This window comes from Bufo bufo, chromosome 2, assembly GCF_905171765.1.
Source record: "Bufo bufo chromosome 2, aBufBuf1.1, whole genome shotgun sequence".
In the NCBI taxonomy this organism is placed as follows: Eukaryota; Metazoa; Chordata; class Amphibia; order Anura; family Bufonidae; genus Bufo; species Bufo bufo.
Window position 1 is genome coordinate 785,260,655 of NC_053390.1, and position 12,864 is coordinate 785,273,518.

Below are 12,864 nucleotides of genomic sequence, written 5' to 3' on the forward strand. Positions count from 1 at the left end.
TTGTGCTGATCACAGCCCCCTGTAAGAGATCGGATGCTGCTAGGCAGCAGGGGGCAGTCATGTACACAGTTTGTAGTATATTCTAACTAGAAGCGTCCCCATCACCATGGGAACGCCTCTGTGTTAGAATATACTGTCGGAAATGAGGTTTCACGATCTAACTCATATCCGACAGTATATTCTAACATAGAGGCGTTCCCATGGTGATGGGGACACTTCAAGTTAAAATATACCATCGGATTGGAGAAAACTCCGATCCGATGGTATAAAAGGGACTCCAGACTTTACATTGAAAGTCAATGGGGACGGATCCGTTTGAAATGGCACCATATTGTGTCAACGTCAAACGGATCCGTCCCCATTGACTTGCATTGTAATTCAGGACAGATCCGTTTGGCTCCGCACGGCCAGGCGGACACCAAAACTACTTTTTTTTCATGTCCGTGGATCCTCCAAAAATCAAGGAAGACCCACGGACGAAAAAACGGTCACGGATCACGGACCTACGGACCCCGTTTTTGCGGACCGTGAAAAAAAACGTCCGTGTGCATGAGGCCTAAGGCTGAGGTTTCCTCAGTTCTGGTCAGCTTTCCTGGTGTGTGTTGTCTTGTCCTGCTCCTTGTTTGTACTCACTCTCCCATGCTGCTGACCCATGGGATCCGTGTCTGTCTGTCTGTGCTCTGTGGGTTTCCCTACTTGTTCACTGACGTCCTCTTTCCTGTCTTTCTGTTATCTGTTCTGCCAGTTATGTTTTAGTTACTTTGTGTTTATTCATATGTCTGTGTTCTGCAAGTCCTTGCTGCACCTTTCTTTGCAGCAGAGTGGCATGCGCAAGGACACGCAGTATACCACTGGTGGAGCAAGTCCTTCTCTGCTCATTGTCACTCCTGTTTCCTTGCTATGTATTTCTGCTTGTGTTATTAGTTGCCCTGTTTTGTATTTGCCTGTCTGTTATGTTTGCCTATGTGCCGTCGGTACCTTCTGGTACCTGTTGTCCATTCGTTCCTGCTGTCACTGTCTAGTTCACGCTCCAGAGTGGACCCTGGCAACTTCCTGCGGCAAAGCCTAACCCTACCTTCTGGGGCCCTAGTGAATACCAGGAGTTGCTTAGTCACGCCCCTCTGGAGTATTACTAGACAGTGGCACAGTGGGGGCTTTCTCCCACTGTGCTGACGGTACATAGAGCTCATGTTTTGTCTGTGCTGCCTTCCCTGGTTTTTGTTTGTGCAATAAACTCTTATGTGTCTGTACCTGATTTCCATTTGTTTATTGCTTGACGACGCGATGGTCTCTCCTGGGACCTCCAACTCGTGACATAAGCTTTGTCAATCACCTTCTGTGAATGGTGGATCCTGTCTTATCTATACACAGAGGTGATATCATTACAGGCATGATTAGAATGACAGATAAGCAGATAACTGCAGTAAAGTGATCTGTACAGACCAAGAAGTGGCGCCTATTATTTGGCTTAGTGGTCAGTGCGGAAACTACAGGATTTTACGTTTTTTGTTTTGTCATGGAAAATTAAGAATTACATCATCAGAAAGTCTTAAAAAATATGTTAAACATGATTTAAACAATAGGACATTTTCTGATGACACATTTCCTTTAAAAGTTGGTAAGCATGCTGTTCACTGACAGCAACCAGAGATCTACTAATGTAGTGTAACGGCTTATAAATATAGTACCTTTATAATATAAACTATACGTATATATTATAGGATTGTGTACAAAGTGCAGGGTGATGGATTACTAGAGTGTGTAGTAAATTACAGAAAATGTGACATCCTTACAATTCTATACTCGCCATATGCAAAACGATTCCTCCTGCGCTGATATGCGGAAAATGGTGGCATCTTCTATATGGTTTTACATTTTGGAAAGTACGTGAAGACATATAAGAATACATTCTGCATATGAACATAGTACCGAGTAAAGTAAGCGTATAGTGTTACTGCCATGGAGGCAGGCGTTAAAGCGAACTTTCAGATTTGGCCCTATGCAACTAATTACAAGCACCTGCTGGTCACACAGAAATTTTGTGCATGCGCAGTAGATCCTACTTCCCCCCAGTTGTTCTGGAATTCTCTGGGTTGACCTGATGCTGCTGTGTCGACCAGATGAGCTGCGACAGGTCCTGCATTTGTGCGTTGAGTTGATGACGGAGGACGTCAGGACTTAGGAACTACTGCGCATGCGCAGGATTTCAGATGTGTCGGTGATGACGTGGACGAGCTAGGGGGATGTATATCAGAGCTGGACGGGCTGGCTTGCAGCAATGACTCCATGACTCGTCTATTCCATGGAGATGCCCCGATGACATTTATTCAAAATGGCTCTGAGGACACACGAAAAAAAATTATAATGGGAACCGTATGATGTGACCAGTGGCGGCACATAATTACTTACATAGGGCCAAATCTGGTGACAGGTTCCCTTTAAATTCTAAAATCTCACAAACCTGATTGTGTAAATGATATTCCCACAGACATGGCACATACCGCATAACACATGCATTATTAATGCTGCAGAGATGTTCTCACCAAGGACTTGGGTTGGTTAGTAGCCACTGAACCAGACTCTACATTCCTTAAAGGGGCTGTAGCATCGCAACATACCCTATCCAAATGACCTGTTGGCGTATTGCCCTTACAGAGGGGGATCTCTGCTCTAGGGACATCAAGGCAGAAGCCATTTATCTGATTGGCCACCATATGCCAGACATGTTTGGCTGACCATGGCTTCCAATGAGACAAGCCCTTTAAATCATATATAATAGGATTTTAACTATATTCATCCATATATTAGTGCTCTGTCTTCTCTGCAGTTCATACATACTTAAGGCCTTCGCTAATGGTTCTCCTCTAAGAATCCATCCTCCTGGAGTCTATTGTCCTACCAGAAACCATAAAAGGCACAGAGACAAGGAGATGTGGTTGAACTTGAGCCATAAAATCTGGTAGATTTAAGGAGAAGATTTAGTAATCATTCTCTCTAGTAGATTCATCATCCTTTCCTGGAGCTGCAGGCTTTGGACTTGAATAATATTCTGCTGGTCCAGGATTCTTCGGACTTCCCGGCAGGTTTCCTCCATTGCTCGGCTCAGCCTCTTATGTTCCTCTAACATGTTCTCCATGATCTTTAACTTCTTCTTTTGAAAACTGCAGCTTTGAAGCTTCCTTTTCTTGATGGCCCTCTCACCAGACCTAAAGCAGAACAAAAAAGTTGCTATGAAAAAAAAGGTCACTGTACAAATATCCTAGGCTTTATCTCAAAATGGGCATTGAGCTTCTGCAGTGCCCCAGAAATAGGGGTATCTGCAAAGTTTGGTTTGTTATGTGATTTTTGTAATGTTAATGCTATGTACTGTGCACACAGTTGTTCCAGCATGATCCAGGCGTGGACAGAGTTAACAATCCTGGCCCAGCCCTCTCAGGAGCTCAGGGTGCGGGCTGGCCCCATCCCCTAGTTCCAGAAGTTTCCAGTCAGAGTAGCTGGGAGGGAGGAAGAAGGAACAGTCTCCATGTGCTTCTCTTCCATATACTCCAGCTCCAAGCCCAGGGGCCTTGGTCACCTCCGCGAACTCCAGGAGATGCAAGCAAGCAAGAACTATAGGAGGAGGATTTGCAAGGCTACAGCGAAAGACTTAGGGTACTTTCACACTTGCGGCAGAGGATTCCGGCAGGCAGTTCCGTCGCCAGCCGGATCCGTCAAAACGTATGCAAACTGATAACATTTGTCAGACGGATCAAGATCCTGATCGGTATGACAAATGCATTGAAATACCGGATCCATCTCTCCCGTGTCATCCGGAAAAACGGATCCGGCATTTTTATTTTTTTTCCACTTTTTTTGAGGAACATTCGGGCCGGATCCGCCATTAATGCATTTCAATGGGAAAAAATGCCAGATCCTTCATTCCGGCAAGTATTCTGGAATTTTGGATGGAGATAAAACCGCAGCATGCTGTGGCATTATCTCTGTCCTGAAAAGGCAAAAAGACTGAACTGAAGACATCCTGATGTATCCTGAACGGAATGCTCTCCATTCAAAATGCATTAGGATAAAACTGATCAGTTCTTTTCCGGTATTGAGCCCCTAGGACGGAACTCAATGCCGGAAAAGAATAACGCTAGTGTGAAAGTACCCTTAACCCAGCTTAAGACGATCCAGACCCTGCAGAGGGATAACAAGTTAAGACACCCTATGCACCCCATAATAGTGGACACTACAGCCATGGTTGCCAGAGACCCCTATAGCAGACATTTTAGCCAGAGTAATCTGAGGGCCAATGCTGTATTCATCTGCTCAGCTCATGCTGGTACACCTGGGAGGACTTTGCATTGTATACAAACTACTGCTGGATGTACTACAACTTCAGTCCTGCATACTGTAAGGAGAGACTCTTGTTTTGTTTCAACTGGCCTGGTCTCTGACTTGTGACGCTACATGCTGGCCATTGCATCTCTTGCAAGTGCCCTGGCTAGGACCCACATGAACATTAATACCATGGGCAGCCCCAAACCACCATCAGGCAGGGAGACCATGGTTACAGGGAGTTCCCCAAGGGAACACGGGGTGCCCCTCTTTATCTGCACTGACACCAGGGAGTGACAGCCTGAGGAAGTACACCATGACACATCATCATCAGGGCCACTACCACTCCAATCCTCTGCTCCGGCTCCTCAGGTGCTTGCTGCACTTCTCTTGGTTGCCTGGTGAGCCCTGAGGTTAATAAGGATAATGAAGGATATTAGTTATATTATGTAAGAGCCAATTAAGTCTCTGGCAAGAAGGGCCTACATTGGATGCGCCCTGTGTACGGTATCTTCTGTTGACGTGTTATATGAAGTCTAAATAACATACATTGGCCTATTAACACTTTCATACATTACAGTTCTACAGAGTTCTTCCAACAACGTACACTGTAATAATACCATCTGTAGAGAAAAAGACATCTATTGCTTCTCAGCGTAATTTATGAACGTTTCCACTGAGGGGCTTCGCATATGTTTTGATATAAATGAATAGGCCCACTCACCACGTCAAGGTGGCCTTTAATGAGCGGGTGCCTACTCTAACTTTGCACAGCGCCACATGGCAACCACCGCCACCACAACACAGCACCTGCAGGTGGCCCCTCACAGGCACAGCATCACAGTACTGCATCATGTAAACACATTACAGAAGCCGCCTGTGGCCGGTCACCATGTGGCAGTGCACTAAATTAGAGTAAGAACCCGCTCATAAGAGGTCACCTTAATGTGGTGAGTGGGCCTATGCATTTTGATCAAAATGTATACAAAGTACCTCATGTACTGTTTATACGTTAAGCTGAGAAGCAATAGATCAATGCATGGCATGTAAATGTGCGATCCATTATTTAATTTTTTTACAGATTGGCACACACAGTGAAAACAATACAAAACTAAGGGCTGTATTACAGCAACAGACAGATTTTCTGACCAACCAATGGTCAGATGGCCATTTACACACACAGATCTTACGTTATACACACCAGGTATTGGTCTGATTGGACAGAAATTGGTCAGATATCTGTTGGTGTAATACAGCCCTAAGTAGCAGTGTCATACAATGCCACCAAATATTACCACCATATAGTAACTAAAAGGTCCTGACATAAGTAATCTAATAACAATGCTATACAGTAGTCCCTCAAGATACAGTGGCCTCAGGATATGATATTTTTAACTTGCAATGGTCTGTCCTGGGCCATGGTAAGTTGAATCTAGACCCATACATTACCTCAGACTCAGGTCCAACAAATCGACATGGCCATGTGTCTGGTTGTCTAGTAGCTCCTCTTTACAGTACAGTATAGTACTGTGTTCTGCACTGCCCTCATTTACTTTATCTGTCTTGGTTATCTTCTTACTTTTCCTACAACTTCATTTTCTTTTATCTTGGGATGACATTTTGTGGAGCTCAGATGACAGTTAAACAAGTAGAGCCGTAATAAGTTACATGTCTGACTACAGAATGTACATAAACCGCTGTCTGTTTCCAAGGGCAACCAGCAGAATTTTTACATTAGCTTCGGATATGGATGGAAAACCAATATGAAATGCCAACAGGTGTGGACTGGCCATCGACCCTAGAGGGAAACTTCCTGGTGGGCCAATGCCTAGGTGGCCACCTGAGTCCTTCTCACGGGTAAGTAATGATCTGACCCTTCCCTCCTGACTCCTGAATTCAACTGCATTGCCATCCTAAGGCAATTGGAGTAGGAGGACAGAATGTGGCATCTGGTGCTGGTCACCACAGTGGGGCAGTATTTTGTGACACACTGTGGTATTTGGCTTAGCTGGGGCTGTATAATGTGCCGCAATATGGTGTTTCTGGTCCTGCCTATCTGTGTTGAGCCTGCCTTCTGTAAATTTGGACCTGACTACAAAATAGGGCAACTTTTAGTTTTTTTCCAGGACCACTTTAATGTTCCCAGTCCACTCCTGTATGTCCATGTAGGTGGATGTTCATAGTACTGACCTATCAAACAATGGTGACTTTCTAGAAAAATGCAACCCATCTAGTAATATACCTCAGTTTATAGGATTGCAGGCTGGTGGAGCTCTCTGAATTGCCGTCTTCAAAACAGCCTTCCCGCTCCTCGTATGTGAATTGGTTATAGGGAAGGTAGAGAGGGGTGGACTTTGCAGACGGGGACTGGGAAGCCTCAGTTTGGGAGGTGGACGGCCCAGGCTGTAACTTTCCATCACTCTGGTCCGGTAGTTTAGACAGGATCCGGTCAATTGTCTTAAAATAAGGCCAGTCTGGAGGAACGGACTCTCCGTCTGTCATACACTTCAGTTTTCTATAAAAAGACAAATAGTGATGATAAAGTAACATGCTGACATTCTTCAAAAAATGTTCTGAGCAGTCACGCTAGCCTTTTGAAGAAATCATGAAATCATGGGGGCTCAGTCAGCAGTCATCTCATCATCAGGGGGCTGGATTACAATAAAAGGTAACACCTATTTATAAAGCTGGAGGTAGGTAACACAAGATCACACCATTGACAGTAGATGATGAGGACAGCTCCTCCTCCCTCTCCCTGCTTCATATATTAACTGATGTAGGGTTATTAGTTAAAATTATTACTTTATAGGTTGTTTGAGGTCCCATATTAATCATGGGTATACTAAGATCAGGATTTAAAGGGTGTCTACCAGTAGTTCTAACCATGCTAAACTGCTGGCGATACTAGGTAGGGCTGAGGAGAGCAGTGCAAACATACCGTTTGCAGAGATTTTCTTATCAGGAGTAGTGAGAATATGAAGTTTTGTGCCCAGGAGGTGGAGCTTCACTTTGAAGTGCTCTCTGCATTGAGGCTCTCCCCTCTGCTCTGAGTAACAGCTGTAGCATCCAACCAAGATACCAGTACAGCTGAGTTGAGGTGGGTTGTGAACTCACATTCATAGTGAAGCTCCGCCTTCAGGGCACTTGAGAGAGCAGAATCTGGTAGAATAAATGTTCATTTTCACACTACTCCTGATAAGAGAAGTCTAACCAAAGGTATGTTTGTCATGCTCGTCCCAGCCCCTACCTCAAGCTGTCAGCAGTGTAGCATAGTCAGAACTGCTTGCTCTGTTTCTTTTTTGGGATTAATATACATTTTTGGCACAATGTGGGTGAACAGAACACAAACCTCAGAGGGCAATGTAAATGTGCCCTAACAATAACACCAACTCCGACTAAAGTTTACGCTTCTGTGTAAATGGCGCCCCCTTGTCCCTGATTGACATCATGTCTGTATTCAACCACAAAGTCTTGCACATACATTGTGCAGCGCGGGGCAGAATGCAATGACGCCAGATTAGTGATGCTCTCAATCAAGACCAAGGGGACGGCATTAGGTGGCGCTTACTCTGGAGAGCCGGTGCTCTTGCCGAGCTGGGGACTGCCCCCAGGGTACCGGGCAGCTCACCTGCATAATTAGTAAACCTTCTCATAGGCCCCTTTCACACGGGCGAGTATTCCGCGCGGATGCGATGCGCGAGTTGAACGCATTGCACCCGCACTGAATACCGACCCATTCATTTCTATGGGGCAGTTCACATGAGCGGTGATTTTCACGCATCACTTGTGCGTTGCGTGAAAATCGCAGCATGCTCTATATTCTAAGTTTTTCACGCAACGCAGGCCCCATAGAAGTGAATGGAGTTGCGTGAAAATCGCAAGCATCCGCAAGCAAGTGCGGATGCGGTGCGATTTTCACGCACGGTTGCTAGGAGACGATCGGGATGGAGACCCGATCATTATTATTTTCCCTTATAACATGGTTATAAGGGAAAATAATAGCATTCTGAATACAGAATGCATAGTAAAACAGCGCTGGAGGGGTTAAAAAAAATATAATAATTTTAACTCACCTTAGTCCACTTGATCGCGTAGCCCGGCATCTCCTTCTGGCTTCATCTGATCTCTGTGCAGCAATAGGACCTGTGGTGACGTCACTCCGGTCATCACATGATCCGTCACATGATCTTTTACCATGGTGATGGATCATGTGATGACCGGAATAACGTCACCACAGGTCCTGTTGCTGCACAGAGATCAGATGAAGACAGAAGGAGATGCCGGGCTACGCGATCAAGTGGACTAAGGTGAGTTAAATTATAAAAAAAAAATTAACCCCTCCAGCGCTGTTTTACTATGCATTCTGTATTCAGAATGCTATTATTTTCCCTTATAACCATGTTATAAGGGAAAATAATTCAATCTACAGAACACCGATCCCAAGCCCGAACTTCTGTGAAAAAGTTCGGGTTTGGGTACCAAACATGCGCGATTTTTCTCACGCGAGTGCAAAACGCATTACAATGTTTTGCCCTCGCGCGTAAAAATCCCGCACATTTTCCCGCAACGCCCGTCTGAAAGAGGCCTTATAGTTTTACTTGTCTTTAAAGGGGTAGTCCAGGATTTTACTACTGATAATCTATCCTCAGCAGAGAACTTTCTATAAATTTCTAGATCTTGAAACGGAATGAAAAAAAATAAAAAATCCCCAATATGACCACTAGTGGATGCTAGTACAGTACCCATAGAGGTGGGCACCCAGAATTCCTAAAGTGCGAGATGGCATAAAAATTGGCAGGGTTATATCGAATTACTTTACCCATCTCGCGCACTGTTCTGTAGGGGTTGCAGTATGTCTGACAGTGTTCTCGTAGTATTTTATTCATGAAATCCTGCAAATTTAGGAACTCATAAAATATATATAAAATTATATATATATATATATCTACACACACACACACACACTGTATATTAGGCAAAACATTCCTGCTCGGAGCAATTTTGAGCTCTGTCTTTTTGTCCAGAAAACAAGGCAAAAATGTGACTGCAGCAACATAATCCAAAACAGATCAACATCCAGAAAAACAGCCATTTCCAGACAGAACTCACAGATGTAGCAGAGCTGACTTTGTCATGTGGCAGAATTTATTACAGTGTGTTATCAGGGACCGCAATTACAGTGCATTACTAACTCAATGCACAAACGTCGCGGCTCCGTAGATTTATCGGTTCTGGCAAAGATCCATTATCAAACTTGGAGAGAGAATAGTAACTATTGTAGGGGAGAAGGGTACAAATACACAACCTGAATCTTACAGGACACCAAATGCGACATGTAATTTCTAGGTAACGTCCAAGAAGCATGCATAGATGTAGCAGAGGTGAATTTGTCATTTCACTGTTCTTTGCCTTTTATGACTGAGCACCATAAGTTCAGTCACTATCACAAGCTCAGCTCTGCTACATCTGTAGAGTCTATGAGTAATGGCATGCCACAGGGTTTAAAACTAGGACCTGAGTGCGTGTACCAGCAGCACAAACTTTGCACCACCACCACAACTCCCTCACAAGTCGTACTCTTGGTAGGTGGCCCCCACTCTGCCCCCCACCATTTTTAATAGTTTAGTTCCTAGGGCAGGGATCGGCAACCTCTGGCACTCCAGATGTTCTGAAACTACAACTCCCAGAATCCTCCTTTCGCTTCTATGGGAGTTACAAGAACAGCCGATGAAGTGTGCATGCTGGGAGTTGTAGTTTCGCAGCAGCTGGAGTGCCAAAGGTTGCTGATGCCTGACCTAGGGGGGGGCTTTCCTGTACCTAGTCCTGCAGGACACTTTCAAGTTGTGACCATGATAAATGACCCCCAAGAGGGGCAGACCCACCACATGTGCAACCCACATAGAGGTAAGTAGTTAGAAAGTCCCACTGCCACCTTAAAAGCAGCTGCCATATTCCTCTAGTCACAATTACTGCCGCAATGAAAGGTGCGTTATCTCATAGTACGAGGACCCTCTTCTGTTTCCGATCCTGACCCCCAAAATGGAATATACCATGGGGTTATGAAGGATTAGCAAAACACCACAGCTTTCTTCCAAAAACAGCACCACATCCGTCTACAGGTCGTGTGCGGTACTGCAGCTCAGCCTCATCCGCTTTAATAGAGCTGAGCCGCGCTACCAGACACCAACAGGTGTGGTGCTGTTTTAATATGGCTGAGGGGCCGATCCTGTCTTCTCAGCAGCACCCACCACACAACGGGTAATATCTCTCCTAGCATTACTACCTCCAACAAGCCAATCCCAGAATCCTCTCTGCCTGCCCGCCTTGAGCTAGGCCCAGAGGAAGCCGAAAGGGGTTAATCGGACTCACCTGTACTGGAAAGTCATGTTGGTAATCTTGATCTTGATCTCCTCGCCCTGACGGTGTTCTCCGGTCATCTCGAAGAGCTTGTTGGCCATGCGTTCGTAAACTTTGGCGTTCCTCTTGGTCTGCTTAAGCTCCTCGAAGAATTCTTCCCAGACCAACATGAGACCCCTCATTTCGGCGTCGGTCCAGTTCCTGGCCCTCCTGTGCTTCTCACTCTGAGAGGAGAGCAGGTAACTGGGCACCTCAGCTGCAGCCATGACTCAAGGAAGCTGGAAGGGCTCTTAAGAGACAGACAGACCCCCACCATCACCACCACCACCACCACCCCTCAAACCCCCCCGGCTCAGGGATGATATTTAAGTTGCGTTCCCCTTGGCAAAGCCGGCCTGGTGCATGAGCATGGCTGGAGCATTTGAATGACAAGAGAACATATGAAACCCTTTTTGCAACAGATTGAAGTCTGAGAGCATAAAATGGGGCCTACAGCTGACAGGCTGGAATTTAGTTAAAAGCTTTTAAACAGGAAAACGTCAGCTTGATGTCACGTTCCCATGGCAACAGAGCGGCGGCGTAAGCTACAACAACAAAAACCTTTTAACTGAAAGCCAAATAATCAGGACAAAGTTGACAGGCCTTCAATATTAAGGCTTTTAAACACTTAGGAAAAAAAAAAAAAACGACTGCAGCGGCGATAAAAGATCCGCACGGTCTGCGGGGTCACGCTTTCTACAAGAAGCTTTTAAGTTCTTCTTTATGGCGTTTTTTTTCTTTTCAAAGGCACAGAAAATAAAAGACCAAGCACACAAAGCGAGCTCTCCGGTTAGAATGTTAATTAAAGGCGAGCGCGTTCCGAGGAACGTGTCGGCGGCTGAACGTATTGTGGAGGATCGTTCTATGGAAATATAGGATGAGACAGAAGGATTGATTGTAGAGTAATAGAGGAGGATCAGGGGTCAAGAAGATGGCGAGAATGAGCAATCAGTGATGTCATATTTCATGGATGGAGGGTCCTGGTTATGTGACCCATCGATGATCTGGCATTAAGGAAAAAAATGTATGTCCATTGAAGTGGCAATATCTCATAACATGGGGCATTGGTCCTGGTGAGACATGAAACTGGATCCCAAAACAGGGAAGAATCCATAACAGCGCCATCCACAGCTCCCCCATAACAGTGACATCTACAGTATCCTCATAACAGTGACATCCACAGTGCCCCCATAACAGTGACATCTACAGTACCCTCATAACAGTGCCATCCACAGTACCCTCATAACAGTGCCATCCACAGTACCCTCATAACAGTGCCATACACAGTGCCCCCATAACAGTGACATCCACTGCGCCCCCATAACAGCGCCCCCATAACAGTGACATCCACAGCGCCCCCATAACAGTGACATCCACAGCGCCCCCATAACAGTGACAGCCACAACATCCTCATAATAGTGACATCCACAGTACCCTCATAACAGTGACATCCACAGCGTCCTCATAACAGTGACATCTACAGTGCCCTCCATAACAGTGACATCCACAGTACCCTCATAACAGTGCCATCCACAGTGCCCCCATAACAGTGAGATCCCAGCGCCCCCATAACAGTGACAGCCACAACATCCTCATAATAGTGACATCCACAGTACCCTCATAACAGTGACATCCACAGCGTCCTCATAACAGTGACATCTACAGTGCCCTCCATAACAGTGACATCCACAGTACCCTCATAACAGTGCTATCCTCAGTGCCCCCATAACAATGCCATCCACAGCGTCCTTATACCAGTGACATTCACAGTGTTCCCATAACAGTGACAGCCACAACATCCTCATAACAGTGACATCCACAGTACCCTCATAACAGTGACATCCACAGCGTCCTCATAACAGTGACATCTACAGTGCCCTCCATAACAGTGACATCCACAGTACCCTCATAACAGTGCCATCCACAGTGCCCCCATAACAGTGAGATCCCAGCGCCCCCATAACAGTGACATCCTCAGCGTCTTTATACCAGTGACATCCACAGTGTTCCCATAACAGTGACAGCCACAACATCCCCATAACAATGCCATCCACAGCGTCCTTATACCAGTGACATCCACAGTGTTCCCATAACAGTGACAGCCACAACATCCTCAAAACAGTGACATCCACAGCGCCCCCATAACAGTGA

General features: G+C 45.6%; 1 protein-coding gene across 1 annotated transcript; it reads right to left on the reverse strand.

Annotated features, from left to right (window-relative positions):
• Nucleotides 1-1,875: 1,875 nt before the first annotated feature.
• Nucleotides 1,876-10,961, reverse strand: MSANTD1 (Myb/SANT DNA binding domain containing 1). The gene is made up of 3 exons (XM_040420583.1): nucleotides 10,687-10,961; nucleotides 6,560-6,832; nucleotides 1,876-3,206 (listed from the first exon to the last, which is right to left on the reverse strand). The coding sequence occupies exons 1-3, from the start codon at nucleotides 10,938-10,940 to the stop codon at nucleotides 2,966-2,968; spliced, it is 768 nt and encodes a 255-aa protein (XP_040276517.1). The 5' UTR covers nucleotides 10,941-10,961; the 3' UTR covers nucleotides 1,876-2,965.
• Nucleotides 10,962-12,864: the final 1,903 nt, after the last annotated feature.

Bases quoted from the DNA above. Each gene is read 5' to 3' on its own strand.
- MSANTD1 (XM_040420583.1), bottom strand. From the start codon at position 10,940: ATGGCTGCAGCTGAGGTGCCCAGTTACCTGCTCTCCTCTCAGAGTGAG. The intron at 6,833-10,686 runs GTGAGTCCGATT...GTCTTTTTATAG, and splicing joins AACATGACTTTCCAGTACAG to AAAACTGAAGTGTATGACAG. The intron at 3,207-6,559 runs GTATATTACTAG...GTTCTGCTTTAG, and splicing joins CTGCAATCCTATAAACTGAG to GTCTGGTGAGAGGGCCATCA.